The sequence below is a fragment of the Maniola hyperantus genome, chromosome 18 (genome assembly GCF_902806685.2).
Source record: "Maniola hyperantus chromosome 18, iAphHyp1.2, whole genome shotgun sequence".
In the NCBI taxonomy this organism is placed as follows: Eukaryota; Metazoa; Arthropoda; class Insecta; order Lepidoptera; family Nymphalidae; genus Maniola; species Maniola hyperantus.
The window spans coordinates 11,928,559-11,945,792 of NC_048553.1; the positions used below are offsets into that span (position 1 = coordinate 11,928,559).

General features: G+C 40.3%; 1 protein-coding gene across 1 annotated transcript; it reads left to right on the forward strand.

Annotated features, from left to right (window-relative positions):
- Positions 1-1,335: 1,335 nt before the first annotated feature.
- Positions 1,336-13,085, forward strand: LOC117990698 (uncharacterized). The gene is made up of 8 exons (XM_069504705.1): positions 1,336-1,540; positions 5,892-6,205; positions 7,261-7,822; positions 8,146-8,388; positions 8,807-8,997; positions 10,436-10,541; positions 11,048-11,225; positions 12,474-13,085. Exons 1-8 carry the CDS (start codon positions 1,486-1,488, stop codon positions 12,712-12,714), a joined length of 1,890 nt encoding a protein of 629 aa, XP_069360806.1. The 5' UTR covers positions 1,336-1,485; the 3' UTR covers positions 12,715-13,085.
- The last annotated feature ends 4,149 nt before the right edge of the window (positions 13,086-17,234 follow it).

Consider the following 17,234-nt stretch of genomic DNA (forward strand, 5'->3'; position numbering starts at 1 on the left):
CTACCCCTAAGTGGGTTAAATGGGGGATGGAAGGTTATATGTGTTATTCGGTGCTGGTGCAGGGTGCGCATCCTGATGTTATAATGTTTGTTTCTGAAAAAAAATCCATTTGTTTCCTGTAGGCCACGCGGGTCTATTACAAGTGATAGTAGTGTGCATGTATGCGAGTGTGTGGGTGCGCGTGTGTTTGGGTATATCTTGGGTTTAGTATATCAATGCACTGATACAAGTATCTCTGTATAATTGAGAAGACCAGCTGATAAGGGGGACACAGAAACCAGTTTACAAACAACTGACTCACTATTAATACCAATTTTAATCACATTATGAAAACGCCCCCTTATCCTTTTAGCAATATTATAGTCTACTCTGTAGGTGTGGATTAGAGGTGTTTACGGATATTCGCATCCGCAAATGCGGAACTTCCGCATTTATTCAGACATCCGCATCTATTAAAGCGGAGCTTTTACGGATGCGGATTTATATTTAAAACAATAGTAACGACCTACAAAGAAATTGGGTGAGGCCAGAGTGTCACGTGCTTGATTTATATCTTCGTTCGCTAACTGATTAATCAAAAAGTGTCAATCGGTACCCAGCAGGGTTTTACGGATATTGGCATCGGCATCCGCAAATGCGGAACATTCGCATGAATACAGACATCAGCATCCGTATTCGCGGATGTAAACTTCTAATAATCTGCATCCGCATTGTCAAAATATGGGCATCCGCAACGTGTGGATTGTGGTTGCTCCATCATCATCAGGTTGATACCTATCATCATCGGCCCTAGTGGGCACGGTAGTCCGAGCACGGTATGAGAAGGGTTTAGGCCATAGTCCGCTACGCTGGCCAAATGCGGATTGGCAAACTTCACACACCTTTGAGAACATTATGGAGAACTCTTAGGCGTGCAGGCTTCCTCAACATGTATTCCTTCGCTGTTAAAACATCTGCTTGACAAAAAACGCACATAATATTATCTCCGAAAAGTTAGAGTTGCGTACCCGGGATCGAACCTCTAATCTCCCGAATATGAGGCATACATTTTAACCACTAGGCTATCACGTCCAAAATTTAGATAGTATTTTTTTCAACTCCGGAAAGTAGATGGAGCCTCTGACTCCCCGAAAACGACTGTAGCACGGATTCTTCGGTGCGCGATCCTGACTCGCACTTGGCCGGTTTTTAATTTTTTTAATCGATCTTTTTACAAAAGGATCGATTGAAAACCTTTCAATCGATGCGTATTTTTTTTAAATCTTCATCGTCATTCAATCGACTCGCGCCTCGCGCTTCCTAGTAATGATACCTATATCATACAGTGATTTATTCATTGTTTTTAGTAGGCTCCATATTAGTGATCCTTGCCAGCTTGCCCGCGATTGACATGTGAATGGCGGACATGAGCGCCACATGTGTTGTGTTATCGATATTTTGATGATAGTGACGTGACCTGAGGTCATTTATAATAATAATAATACGATGTTTTACAAGTGTTTGATGTGTTTTGTGTTTGTGGCGCTACCTATAGAATGTTGTAAGTAATATAAGATCTCTTATTTTTGGAGTTGTTCTCATTTTTACACGACTCGACTGCCCAAAAAAAGTAGTTTTGTCATGTCAAAAGTACGATTTTAGCCCTTGGTTTAAAGGTACTTTTTTTTGATAATATGACAGCTGACCCATAGAATAAAAATAGCGCGTGAGAACTGAAAATTCATTTTATTTTTATTTTATTTTATTTCATTTGGGACAGTAAACAAATTACATATTAAAAGTTAAAACTACGACTTAAATCTAACAAAATTGGCAAATATGTAATCCATTATCCACTAGACTAGGTATCCACAGATTAATACTTAAAATAATTTTGTAAGGGCTAGGTATAAATAGATAAGTATAGGTAGGTATAGGAATATGAGACCGTTGAAAATCAAAATTTCCTAGTACTAACACCCGAATCTAATTGAAGATTCTAATTAAAATGCGTTATTAATTGTTTTCACTTTTCTCACATTGACATTAATTGCTAATTTGCTATCAATCAATGTAATGAGGATATATTAAGATTAACAATTAATCATATCTGTGACCAACGAACTGGTGCTAATTTGGTACCCATGTAAGAGAAGTCTTTGGCTATAGTCCACCACGCTCACCAAGTGCGAACAACTGGTGCTAATTCGGTACCCAGTAAGAGAAGGCTTTGGCCATAGTCTACCACGCTCACCAAGTGCGATTGGAATTGAAGAATTTCAATTGCCCGTGAAAGCGTCGTGTCTGCCGATCCGCACGTGGCCCGCGTGGTAGACTACGGCTTGAACCCTTCTCACTCTGAGAGGAGACCCGTGCTCTGTAGTGAGCCGGCGATGGGTTAATCATGATGATGATGATGATGAGTAAGCATACCTTAACGCTACCAATAACTAGTTTATACACTAAAAACCGGCCAAGTGCGAGTCAGACTCGCGCACTGATGGTTCCGTACCACAATCGTATTTTATCGACATTTTGCACTATAAATCAAAAACTATTATGCCTAAAAATAAATAAAAATTGGTTAGAGAATGTACAAATAATGTCCTTTCATATGACACCCCACTTGGTATAGTAATCTTACTTTGAAAGTTCAAAATAGCAATATTTGTTCATGACCACAATTTAATTTTTTTTGTGTCATGTAACCACAAATTCACGGTTTTTGAGATTTTTCCCCTAATGTCTGCTATAAGATCTACCTACCTGCTAAATTTCAAGATTCTATGTCAACGGGAAATACCCTGTAGGTTTCTTGACAGACCGACAGACAGACAACAAAGTGATCCTATGAGGGTTCCGTTTTTCCTTTTGAGGTACGGAACCCTAAAAAACAACCGGGTCTTAGATATTTGCATAAGTTCACTGCACTTACGTTCTTACGATTCGTATTTAGAACGCGTTCTAAAACATATTATTTGTAATTTTCCAATGCGGGTACTCAAATAAACATACCTATAGTACTTTGTGTTTCAAGTTTAAACAGGGATTTTCCTTAAATAATAAAATTATTAAAGAAATTTAATTTATGTCGCTTTTATTTTAATTTTGTTCCAAGAAACCGCACTGGCGGACCCAAACCACAATTAAATACGCAGTTTTGCTTAGCTTAAGTCATAATTTGCATTTATAAACAAAAAAACACAACAGTACGTAATTAATTACCTACCTATACGTATCAGTGCCGGCTTTACCTATGGTGCAGACTGCAGGGAGGGACTGTACTGCGCACACGGGTGCAGGCAGTGGCGTGCACAGGGTTTGAAGCCAGGGTAGGCATTAGTTAGGTAGGAACCTGTTTACTGGCAGGTCATAATAAAAAATATGCATTGAGCTATTACAACTGGGGTAAGCAGTGCATTTATGCCTCTATGAACTGCACGCCACTGGGTGCAGGGTCTTAGAGCACATGAGTAGATATCCCTCTGAGCTTAGGGGGCGCCGAAGGTCGGAAGCGTATAATAGGTATGTGCTGAGTCATCTTTACCCCATGATTGCCGCCATGACCGCCAAAAGAAAAATGTCCCCCCGACATAAGTCACACTATAAGACGTGTCCTATCCGCCTTTATCACATGTCATATATTATAATATGCCCTGTCTTATATCCCTTCCAAGATAGCCCGCTTCCATCTTAGGGGTCTGCTACCGAAGTCATAGAAAAAAAACCTTTATGCAAAATCGCAAGTTACAGTAGGTACATAGACATCACTTTATCATTTTTAGGGTTCCGTACCTCAAAAGGAAAAATGGAACCCTTATAGGATCATTTTGTTGTCTGTCTATCTGTCTGTCTGTCAAGAAACCTACAGGGTACTTCCCGTTGACCTAGAATCATGAAATTTGGCAGGCAGGTAGATCTTATAGCTGACATTTGGGGAAAAATCTGAAAACCGTGAATTTAGGGTTAGATCACACCAAAAAAAATTAAATTGTGGTCCTGAACTAATAATTAGTATTTTAATTTTCTAAGTAAGATAACTATATCATGTGGGGTATCATATGAAAGGTCTTCACCTGTAAATTCTAAAACAGATTTTTAATTATTTTTATGTATCATAGTTTTTAAATTATCCGGCAGAATGTCGAAAAAATACGACTGTAGTACGGAACCCTCATTGCGCGAGCCTGACTCGCACTTGGCCGGTTTTTACAATGTAGAGATTAAGTAAATAGTAGGACTTTTTCTTCTTCTTTCTTACCTACTTCGCTACGTGGGGTCGGCATAACATGTCTTCTTCTTCCACTCACTTCTGTCATCCGTCAACGTATTATCCACCTCTTTTACACGCATACCAAGGCATTCAAGTACGTACATATAATAATTTACTTAGTAGGTAGATAAAAGGAAAAATGTTTTCCAGCTCCTTCTTTTAAAAAACCGGCCAAATGCGAGTCAGGCTCGCGCAACGAGGGTTCCGTACAACAGTCATATTTTTCGACAGAAAAGAAGATTGTACCATACCTACCTTTATGCACCTACATAATAATATGTATACGCAGTGTAAATTCAATTCGTCGTTAAAAATAAAAAAAACATTTTATACTCACATTAAACCTTTATAGCTTTGGGTTCCAAGTTCTTATATAATTGGGTTTTAGAAGTCGATTCCTAAGAATCTAATAAACACATTTTAAAGTACTAATTGGACGTAAACATATAGCTATTATAGGAATAATATCTACGCATTTTTATATAATTAAGCTGATACATAGTTAAAATACTTATTTACCTACTTTACTATAATTAAATAATGATAATATGGGTTTATATTAACTTGTGCACATGTTTGATATGTACATATCTATAGGTACATTTGCCAGTGGCGTGCACAGGTTTGAAGCCAGGGTAGGCATTAGTTAGCTAGGAATCTGTTCATTAGCAGGTCAAAATGAAAAATATAGCGTTAAGGTTGTCTGGAAGAGATCGCTATTTAGCGATAAGACCGCCTTTTTGTACCTACTTATTAAGATTTCTTTTTGTAACCTGTCATTTGTGTTTCTGTGGTGCAATAAAGTATATACATACATACATACATATGCTATGAACTATTACAACTGGGGTAAGCAGTGCATTTATGCCTCTATGACCTGCACGCCCCTGACATTTGCCTACTTTATGGCGTAGGTAAGTGCTAGCTAATAACCAGTGGCGTGCACAGGATTTGAAGCTAGGGTAGGCATTAGTTAGGTAGAAACCTGTTTACTGACAGGTCATAATGAAAAATATGCATTAAACTATTACAACTGGGGTAAGCAGTGCATTTATGCCTCTATGACCTGCACGCCACTGCTAATAACAATATAATATTAGGTAGGTACCTATATGTTATTTGTAGCGTAAGCGCAATGAATTACGTAATAGCATGTATTTTGAATTATATTATGATATACCTAAGTAATAACATTATATTACAGTAGTTACGGTACAGAGTTAGCTTATATCGGGATGTAAAAGTAGCCTATGTCATTGGGATGCATCCCAATGACATAGGCTACTTTTTATCCCGGAAAATTAAAGAGTTCTCACAGGATTTTAAAAAATCTAAATCCACGCGGACAATACTTATAAAAGCCCACGCGGGCATGATCTTTATAAAAACTTAACACACTGGCACTTGGCCAGCGAGAGAATATGGCCAAAATCTTTTTCATTCTGAGAGGAGACCCGTGCTTTGCAGTGAGTCATCGGTTGATCATAACGATGATGAAAGAAAGACTTTTGAATTAGTATGTAATGAACTAACTTCTATACCCTTCTAATCCTTCTCATTCTGAGAGGAGACCCGTTCTCAGTAGTGCAATGGGTCATGATGGAACTATCTAACTTAAAAAATAACTTCTGAATTCCAGTGTTCAAAGGAGAGAGTTGCACAGCCGACCACCGGCTGGGCACTTGTAAGCAACTGTCCAAGTGTACCCATCTGATGAACGAGATCAGACACTGCGGCACCCCCATGCCTCCACACATGAGGGACAAACTAAAGAGGCTCGGGTGTGGCTTCGACTACGATGAACCACTGGTAAGATTATATTGTACTTGCAAGCAACTGTCCAAGTGTACCCATCTGATGAATGAGATCCGACACTGCGGCACCCCCATGCCTCCACACATGAGGGACAAACTAAAGAGGCTCGGATGTGGCTTCGACTACGATGAACCACTGGTAAGTAAGATTTTTTTAATAAATACCAAGCAAATTGATCCGTAGGAGGGCTATTTTTATCGCTGGGATGCTTCTACGCATCCCCCCCTGGAAGCCAGCCAGCCAGGCAACTGGAGGGAAGGAATGTGTGACTCGCCGGCCGAGAAGCAACCGGAATACCCAGTAAAACCCAGCGGCGCTCCTGCGCGTCGCCTGGCGACTGGGTCACGGGAACACCGAAGCAATCAACCGCGACCCAGCCAGCGACGTCCGCCGAGGCGGACCCTCCCCCGGGGACCCACTGCACGTCCGAGGCGCACTAACGATGTGCGCCTCCTCCCCTCGGGAACCCAACGGGCGACAACGTGATCCAGAGCACCTCACCCGCATCCCATCCTTCGCTTCGTCCACTGTGCCTTCTGCATCGATATTTTAAACGACAAGATAACTATGGTCAAGCGAACAAAATTTTTCACGGTTTAGAAACCAAATAAATCAGCGCCACTTCTTACCTACTAATGAACTACCCGTTCGAAATTCAGACGTCACTGAGGTTGCATTGGTGCATAATTAACATTTACGGACCAATGAGTCGGTGCCATTTTGTTTGTTCTATAAGATCTATGACTGCTAGCCAGACGGACATGCGGTGAAATCTCCCCCCCTGCCAGGTCATTAGCCATAGCCAATAATATCCCCGAAGAGAAATTATTAGCTATGTTACCGGGGTGCACCGGCACGAATTCTGCTCTTCCTCTCGGACGCATCCAAAAGGGACCAGCAGCACCCAGCCACACTGGGAGGTTACCTGGCTGGCACCCCTTCGTAGGCCGACTGGAGTAACGACGTAGCTCAACGAGTTGCGAAGCTAAAATGGCAATGGGCAAGGCACATAGTTTGACTCACACTTGACTGGTTCCTTGAAGTCAGTCAAAAAAATCTTTCAAAAGGATTACCTATTGACGAGTGTTCTCTTCTTCACCGCTTTACCTAACTAAATATCTTCTTTACATAATATAAGCTAAGTTTTAATAAATTCTAACATTATTTTAGCAAGATAAATCAAACTTTTTCAGGTATGCTGCGATTCCAGCTCCAATACGGCGTATACGGAGAGACCATTCTCAGGTGACAGCTGGGGATCCCACGAGTACGGGAAAGAGGATCGATACGACAAGGGCCCTCATTATGATGCAGACCAAAACGACTGGACTACTAAACCGAGCAGTAATACATGGGGGTCTGGTGGAACTCATGGAAGAGATCCATTGGGGTCCGGTGGAACTCATGGAAGAGATCCATTGGGGTCCGGTGGAACTCATGGAAGAGATCCATTGGGGTCCGGTGGAACTCATGGAAGAGATCCATTGGGGTCCGGTGGAACTCATGGAAGAGATCCATTGGGGTCCGGTGGAACTCATGGAAGAGATCCATTGGGGTCCGGTGGAACTCATGGAAGAGATCCATTGGGGTCCGGTGGAACTCATGGAAGTGATCCATGGGGGTCCAGTGAAAGTGATACATCGGGGTCCAGTGAAAGTAACACATGGGGGTCCAGTGGAAGTAACACATGGGGGTCCAGTGGAAGTAACACATGGGGTTCCGGTGGAAATCAAGATCCTTACAATACTGGAGGAGGTAAGAAATAATGGATGATTAGTTATTATTACTTATTGCAAAGAATATTTATTGTTCTTTGCTTGAATAAAAAAAATAATAAAATGTATGCAAAATATGATGAAACTAACTTATGCCCGCGACTTCGTCCACGTGGACTACACAAATTTTGAACCCCTATTTTACCGCCTTAGAGGTTGAATTTTCAAAAATCCTTTCTTAGCGGATTTCTACGTCATAATAGCTCTGCATGCCAAATTTCAGATCCGTCCAGTAGTTTGAGTAGTTGACTAGATCAGTCAGTCAGTACCTTTTCGTAATCGTAATTAATTTTATCTTTTCAGGTAAGGACCCGTACGCAAACAATGGTGGAGGAAACAAAGATGATCGCAATAATAATAATAAATGGGACAGCAACAAGAATACAGTTGACAATTCGATAGAAAGGATACCAGACGTACGGAACCATCGCAACCTCGACATCTTGCCAATCGAGTGTGGAGCTATTGAAGGTGAAAGGATATTCGGAGGCAACAGAACCAAGCTCTTTGAAATGCCCTGGATGGTTCTGTTATCTTACGATTCAGGTAAATAATCAAGATGTTTACAAAAAATTACTTATTTTAAAGCTGCGATAGTTGTGGATGTGGGATAGTGGGTGAGTGGGTGATTGGGTGAGTTGGTGAGTGGGTGTGTGAGTGAGTGTGTGAGTGAGTGTGTGAGTGAGTGTGAGTGGGTGGGTAAGCGAGTGGGTGATTATGTAAGTAAGTGAGTAAGTGTGAGTGGATGAATGGGTGATCGAGTGAGTCGGTGGGTTAGTGGGTGGGTGCCTGAGTGAGTGGGTGAGTGGGTGGGTAAGTGACTGACTAACTGAGTGTGTGTTTGGGTGGGTGAGTGAGTGAGTGAGTGAGTAAGTGAGGGAGTGAGTGAGTGGGTGGGTGACTGGGAGGTCGGCCACCTATTCGGGAAGTTGGGGATGTAGCTTATTTGGTTGTATATTTTCAGCACGTGGCACCAAACTGAGTTGCGGAGGATCCTTGATATCAGAGTGGTACGTGCTCACTGCTGCTCACTGTATATCATTCCTGGGAACAAAACTGAAGCTACGGTCAGTCATACTGGGAGAATACGACGTGCGAAGAGACCCGGACTGTGAGAGGATGGAAGGAGAATTGTTTTGTGCGCCTAAAGTTCGAGTGAGTGCACCTCCTTCTACTTTGACACTTTTTAGAGTTCCATACCTCAAAAGGAAAAACGGAACCCTTATAGGATCACTTTGTTATTGTCTGTCTATCAAGAAACCTACAGGGTACTTCCCGTTGACCTAGAATCATGAAATTTGGCAGGTAGGTCTTATAGCAGACATTAGGGGAAAAATCTGAAAACCGTGAATTTGTGGTTACAGCATCACACAAAATAATTTAAATTGTGGTCATGAATTTATAAATTAAAATAAAATTAATTAGCATTAAATCAAGTTTTGAAGTAAGATAACTATATCAAGTGGGGTATCATATTATGAAAGGTCTTCACCTGTACATTCTAAAACAGATTTTTATTTATTTGTATGCATCATAGTTTTTGAATTATCATGCAAAATGTCGATAAAATACAATTGTAGTACGGAACCCTCAGTGCGCGAGTCTGACTCGCACTTGGCCGGTTTTTTTTCTACTGTTGTTGTAGCTGAAATCAGTCGACAGACTACATATAAGCAGGTTTGTTGGTTACCTATTTATTAAATAATTTTCACACGAATCTGCGTTTTATTTAAATTAGGTTAAATGCTTTAGGAATCTTGGCAGGTAGGTATATATTGTAAATCGTAGCCAAGTACAAAGTTTTAATTATCCTGGTTTATCAACCATATTGTTATTTTCCTCTTACAAACTGGTTTTGACTTAAAAAAGCTATGAAGTGGCATTTTGCGTACCTATTCGTAAGCGAAGGTAAAATCTGTTAGGAATTTATCAGGTAAAATAATTAAATTATTAAAATAGGCAATTAGGAACTTAATAAATTCAAGCATGAATTATTATACTTACTTACTTATAAGTTTTTTTAATGTAATAAAAAACCTTACCTTTTTAACGACCATCTACTTTTTTGGCATAGTACCTACCTAAGCATTTTTTTTCGTGGAAACTCATTTTTTATAGTTCCGCCATAGTAGACTAAGTAGGTACCTACATACAAAATATTACAAATCTTACAATTATTGAAAATGCCTCTAACATTGAACTTGCGCAGTGGGTGATTTATCGATCTATTTGGTGGTATACGACTTTTGCGCGGGCTGTAAATCTTTGATTTTCCAGGCTAAAAGTCTTCTAAGTATATCCGCCTACAGGATGCAAGCTATCTCTGTACCAAGTAGACGTTACCCGCGACTTCATCCACGAGGATTGAGGTTTTTCAAAAACCTCGTGGCTACTCTCTGAGTCTAGCCAGAATTTAGCCAATATCCCTACCTCTGTACCAGATTCCGTCAAGAACGGCTTAAAAGATGGAACCAACAAACAACCGATAAACACAGATGGGCCGTGAAAAGCTAGCAGAGAGACAGACCGACACACTTTTGCATTTATATTAACTATGGATATGGATTAACATTTTGTCTATGACTTTTTCCAGAATGTAGCAGTAGACACCGTCATCCCGCATCCAGATTATTCCCCTCAGAGGCTGGGAGATGACATCGGACTTATAAGGTTGGCAGAACCAGCCGACTTTACCTTAGGTAAGAACTTGTCTACTTTTCATCTCATATGGCTTCCTCTTTCCTTTACATTCTACTAAATGAAGTTTTCCAAGTTCCACATACTTCAAAGATTCCCTGAAGATAAGCAGATTATAGAATTACTAGATCCCATGGGAACTCTTTAATTTTCCGGGATAAAAAGTAGCCTATGTCCCACCCCGGGATGTAATGCTAACTCTGTACAAACATCAAAATCAATTGCACTGTTGGGCAGTGAAAAGCTAGCAGACAGACAGACCCACTTTCGAATTTATAATATAAGTATGGATAGTATGGATTGTGCATTTCGTCACCAGAACCCATTCTGCTTAAATTTATTGACGTTCAAAGTGTAATCGGTCTACTAACAATTTAAGGTCTTGCATGTAGATTACTAAGAGAGATTGCTTAGATTCAGAAGAAATTTTTGAAAACCCTAAATCCACATAGACAAAGACACTGAAAAAAATAGATACCTAGTTCATAGCCTAGTGTGTGTTTTTCAGACAGCATGAAACCTATCTGCCTACCAACATCTCCTGAGCTCCAGTCTGAGAACTTGGAGGGTCTGAATGGGGTGGTGGCTGGTTGGGGCGCCACAGAAGATGGTCTGCAGTCGCCGGTTCTGCTCAGTGTGGATCTGCCCATCATCTCCAACAGAGACTGCCAGGCTTTATATAACGGGTAAGCTATAGAAATCCATTGCATGAATTTACCAGGCTTTAGGCCAGAGGGGTGAAGTGGCAAATACTCGTAAGGCACATAGCGTCTGCCCTTAAAGACGACACTTTGTGATGACCACGACCGCTCTGTATAGAGTGTTACAAAGAGGAAGAAGAAGCTATAGAGAGGATACTCTCTACCTCTAGTGCGTGCTGTCTGGCTGTCTGAGAACCTGGTGGGTCTGAACGGGGTGGTGGCTGGCTGGGGTGCTACAGAAGATGATCTACAGTCGCCGGTGCTTCTCAGCGTGGATCTGCCCATCATCTCCAACAGAGACTGCCAGGCTTTATATAACGGGTAAGCTATAAAGGTTTATTGCATGGATGAACCAGGCTTTAGGCCAGAGGGGATAAGTGGGGAATACTCGTAAGGCACATAGCGTTTGCCCATAAAGTGACAGTTTATGAAGACCACGATCGCTTTGCCAATAATGTTATCTCTGAAGAAGTAGAGGCTAGAGAAGATACTCTCTGACTTTCATTGATTTATTAAACCATATCCTCGGCATGCTTACAGCAACGCCAAATCGCATGAAGAGTCAGAAGTTACATGTACGAGTACTTACACAGTTTATTGAATTCACATAAGTATACCTACTAATAATATTAAAATCATCTAATTGTTGGTGCTGAGCAATCAGATCATTGAACAAGGTGAGTGCTCTTAGAGTTGGCGCATTTTCGGCAAAATTTGTTGCTGTGTGTGCTGTTGAAGATCTTGAGGGTCTGAATGGTTTGGTAGATGGACTAGGGTGCCACAGAGAATGGTCTGCAGGCACCGGTATTGGTGGGAGCCGAAAATGCCAGCAGACATGTAACGGGTAAGGTGAGTGATAGAGAGAGCGATAAATTCCCAAACTGCGCCTGTCGGGAATCGAACCCAGGACCTCCCACTAAGATTACAGCGTTCAACATTTAACCAAAGAGGTTGTCAAAAGTTGCTTCTCGCAGTTCGATTTATTACTTCAGTGGTTAGTCTAGGATATAGGTACCTACCTAGTACCTACCTACCTATCAGTCTCAAAGTGGTTGTGTTTACTAGCTAAGCTGGAACTAGCTAGCTGACCCAAATCCTGTCCAAAAATGTTGTCTTGTTTACGTCACAGTTTACGTTGGAGTACCTAGGTATATAGCGCCCTCTAGAATTAGTTTTGCGTAGTATTCTTTTTTTTCCTGATAACTTTTCCATGTCCATAAACATCGGTTTCAGGTCTCCCCGTATCGACAAGTCCCAGCTATGCGCGGGAGGGATACGAGACAAGGACTCCTGCGGTGGAGACTCAGGTGGGCCTCTCCTATACCCTGGCAGGACCAGGGCAGGAGCAGGGGTCCGATACGTGCAACGAGGAATCGTGTCTTACGGCTCCAAGCGATGCGGCCTCGGGGGGTTCCCAGGGGTCTATACGAGGGTCGCCAATTATATGGATTGGATTCTAGACAATATACGTTGAACATAATAGTTATTTGTATAGTAGATTATAAGGAAAGGACAACAGTGAATGGGAAAGACAGACAAACTTGAAAGAAGAGCAACAAATGACAGATACAAGATTGCAAGAAAATAGAGACAGCAGGACATCGATATAAATGACAAGATATGGTCAAGCGAAAAAAAAAATTCACGGTTTAGAAACCAAATAAATCAGCGCTACCTCTTAGATACTAATGAACGACCCGTTTGAAATCCAGACGTCACTGAGGTTGCATTGATGAGTCGGTGCCATTTTGTTTGTTCAATAACCCTGTCCATACGAAGTAACATTTAAGTCAATCCATCAGAAACACAAAAGAAACGCATAAAGAAAGAGCAAGAAAAGATAAAGTAGGGAAACGAAAGCACGGAGAAATGATGAAAATGATATTGTAATATTTGTGTTACAATATCGTTATTATCGTTAAGTGCAAACTTGTAAGACAAGTTTGCACTTAACAAGCAATGATGAGAACTTTTTTTAAATGATGAGAACCAGGTTGGTGTGCGCAAGCTTGTGCTTGCCTGGAAGTTAACATTTTACTCTTTTGTTTTGAAGATATTGAGGTTATCACCAAGAAGTAGTAGTGGCGTTAAATACAAACCAGTAGGGCGATTGTCTAAAACCTGCATCAATCAATTTTACAATTTCAATCGTTCTGATTGGCTGAATTTGTGCGATTCTTGTTGCAACAATGCATTGTAGCCAATAGTGAGCGAGCGTTAACCAATCTGCTGCGCGATTGCGGGAGAATGACAGCTACAATGTCACGATCGCAATCATCTCTGATTGGTTGACGCTCGCTCGCTATTGACTACAATGCATTGTTGCAACAAGAATTGCACAAATTCAGCCAATCAAAACAATTGAGATTGTAATAATGATTGATGCAGGTTTTAGGCAATCGCCCAGCAGAGATGATTGCGATCGTGACATTGTAGCTGTCATTCTCACGCAATCGCTCAGCAGAAAAAAATAAGACACAATTGACAGAAACACTAGCAAAAGTAAAGAGTGAAAACAAACATTTAAAATAGGTATATAATGAGAAAAAAATACTGAAGTCTTAATGAAGAATAGGCAAAAATGAGGCAAAACTTAAGTGTGCTGAACGCATGCTGGACCTACTTTTGTTCCCTTTTCAACTATCGTGTAACTTATGTCTACCTCTTTTTTGATTTGTACCTACCTATTATTTAAATAAGCATTATGATAGCAGTGATTTTGTAAATGGTGTTTAATTGATATACTCGTAAGCTATAGTATAGAGTAAAGGCAGGCGAATGTAAAAATTAAATGAATTGACATGTTTAGTAAATCTTGTTTCCTTTCCTACTCTGTTTTTTTTTTCACTGCAAGTTAAAATGAATTTAAAATCACGTTGGCAAAGACTCTCATTACTATTTACTTATTTAGGCACTACTTTTAATTCATATAGGTACCTATTTTTATCTTTTACAATTTTACAATTAGTGTTTTACGGTAAGTTAAACTAAAACATAATTACCTAACTTCTTGGGTGAATATCCATGCATCTACCACTAGATACAACAAATTCTAGGTTGTTTGGAATTAGGTAAGTATATAGTGCTTGTGTATACTAGTACTTAACAACTCTACGCTTTACATGGCCTGTGCCTGTACCACTCATTCTCCCTCTCTGACTCTTTAATCCTAAGATAATAGTACCTAACGGTAAACTCTCTTTAACTCATCTTTTACTTCTCTGTACTTCTAATCTCGCACTGGGTTACCGCGGGGGCTGAGCGGGTGCGCGGGGCGCCCTCATTCTGATTGCCATCTCGACCTGTCGCGTACCTACTATACTTTTAATATGGCACGTGAGAAGTCATTTTTTACGGACTAAGATACTCTGAATCTTTAAAACATAGAGAATCCAAGCTTTTTAAAATGTCAAATGTATGTCAATAGGTAAATATTTCAATCTTAACTTCTGAACATCAATTTTACCAAAAAATAAAAGAAACTATGATAAAACTATGCAGGACTAAACGCAAAAAGTGTAAAAACTATTAAATGCCCGGCTGCAAGTTAAATACGTGCACCAGGAAACTGAACCAGAATGCTGATGAGCCAGAACCTGGGCATTCGCAGAGAGCTGCAGCGCCTGTACCCTGTGCGTCTGTTCTCGATAAGGATATACCTGGAACTTCTGGGGTGACACCGGCATCGCGACCTAGATGTGTGCCAAAACCACCACCTAATTATGTTAGTGAATTATGCCTTTTATTGTCCACTAGCGTATGCTAACCTAGTGGTTAGGACGTCCGCCTTCTAATCGGAGGTCGGGGGTTCAATCCCGGGCACGCACCTCTAACTTTTCGGAGTTATGTGCGTTTTAAATAATTATATATCACTTGATTTAACGGTGAAGGAAAACATCGTGAGGAAACCGGCATGCCTGAGAGTTCTCCATAATGTTCTCAAAGGTGTGTGAAGTCTACCAATCCGCAAATGGCCAGCGTGGTAGACTATGGCCAAAAACCTTGTCACTCTGAGAGGAGACCGGTACTCTGTAGTGAGCTGGCGATGGGTTGATCATGATGAAGTCCACGCGGAATAGTTAGAGTTAGTTAGTTAATTAGTTAGTTAGACTAATTAGTTAGTATGTACTTATTTAAGTATACGAGTAACTACCTCAAGAAGTAAGTTTCATCATCATCATCATTTGTTCACCGAAAAGTTAGAGGTGAGTGCCCGGGATCGAACCCCCGACCTCCGATTAGAAGGCGGACGTCCTAACCACTAGGCTATATCAGCTTCAGAAGTAAGTTTAGGTTGCATTTTTCGTTGCAGCTGTACAATTCTATGAAACGTAGATTTTCATCAGTGTGGAAGAGCGCAAGCAGCTTGTGGAAGAAGACCAAAGATCCGTACAGCTGGCAGCTGTTGAAGAGCATCACCATGTTCACCCTGGGACTCAAACTCTTCGACGATATCCACCGACATATGACCAGAGACTAGATAATAAATTATTTGATGAGATTTAAATTTTTCAAATGTGTAGAGTTTAATCTTAAATATATAAAAGGAAAAGGTGACTGACTGACTGACTGATATATCCACGCACAGCTCACACTACTAGGGCAATTTAGGGCATTCCTTATCACTCACCTTACCCATATCAATAATCCATACTTCCATACTAATATTATAAATGCGAGAGTGTGTCTGTCTGTCTGTCTGTCTGCTAGCTTTTCACGGCTCATCCGTTTAATTGATTTCGATGAAATTTGGTACAGAGATAGCTTGCATCCCGGGGAAGGACAAAGGCCACTTTTGATCCCGGAAAATCAACAGAGTTCCCACGAGATTTTAAAAACCGAAATCCATTGTCGCGGGCCTCAACTAATTTCATATATTATGGGATTTTTAATAGGTAAATAATAATAATTCTTGGGATTCCTAATTTTCTGTCTTCTAAACGGCAAGACTTCATTCGTTTTTTCAACTTTTTAATTTTTTATCCTTCCTGCGCCTGAAAAAACTGCATGAGCAAATAAAATTTTAATTTAATACACAATTTTTTACAAAGCGCAATAGACCCAAGAGCTAGTGGGAAATTCAGAATCCTAGCTACATAATGGGACCACTGAGTTAATAAACTGGACCAATATTTATGATATAAGTCCCGCAAATTGCTAATGCGCGTGGCTGCCATTTTAGTGACGTCAGCACTAGACTAAAGTTTTGAGCTGATGGTAGGTATATTTTTATTTCGGCTGAAGTCAAAATGTCTTCATTTCGATGTTAATGATACATGGTTCCAGCGCAATAGCAATTTGCGGGACTTACCTATCACTTATACCTAAGAGCCAGAACAAACAGACCGATTAAAGTAGAGCCGAGTATTTTTGATAACAACACAGGTATTATGTACTTTGACACTCATAAGGTTAAACGATTTCCATACCTACTAATTTATTTTCCCATTTACGGGCATCTAGGGCATAATTTCATACTGAAATCACATCCGTATTCCGTAGGCAATATTTAGATCTTTATTTGGCGCTAAAATATAATATTTATCTGAAGAAAACAATAGATCAACAGCTAATTAATGAGATCGAACAAGTCGAAATTTTTACTAATTTTTGTCAATGTATTAGTGGACGGTGACAAGTGTCGTACGCTAATGTGCGTTTAGTATTTTAATTCGTTTTTGATAAAGAACCTTTTATTCCAATCGATGACAGCACGTAGCAACATGTAGCACAGCAGATTTAAATTTACTTACGACTAGCTGATACCCGAGACTCCGTCCGCGTGGATATTTAGCATATTAAAAATCCCGTGAGAGCTCTTTGATTATCCAGGATTAAAGGTAGCCTATGTGTTAATCCAGGGTATAATCAATGAGCCAAATCGGTTTATTAGTTGAGGCGTGAAGGAGTAACACGTGACTTTTCCGTTTTTCAAAATTTTTTGAAAATTTTTCTCGCAATAAAATAAAGTAAATCCTGTCAACTATCTTAATA

What these genes read in the sequence shown, in the direction of transcription:
- LOC117990698 (XM_069504705.1), top strand. Translation starts at nt 1,486, where the DNA reads ATGTTTTACAAGTGTTTGATGTGTTTTGTGTTTGTGGCGCTACCTATA. An exon ending in TCCTTACAATACTGGAGGAG is followed by an intron (nt 7,823 to 8,145) that starts GTAAGAAATAAT and finishes TTATCTTTTCAG; the next exon opens with GTAAGGACCCGTACGCAAAC. An exon ending in TGCCAGGCTTTATATAACGG is followed by an intron (nt 11,226 to 12,473) that starts GTAAGCTATAGA and finishes CATCGGTTTCAG; the next exon opens with GTCTCCCCGTATCGACAAGT.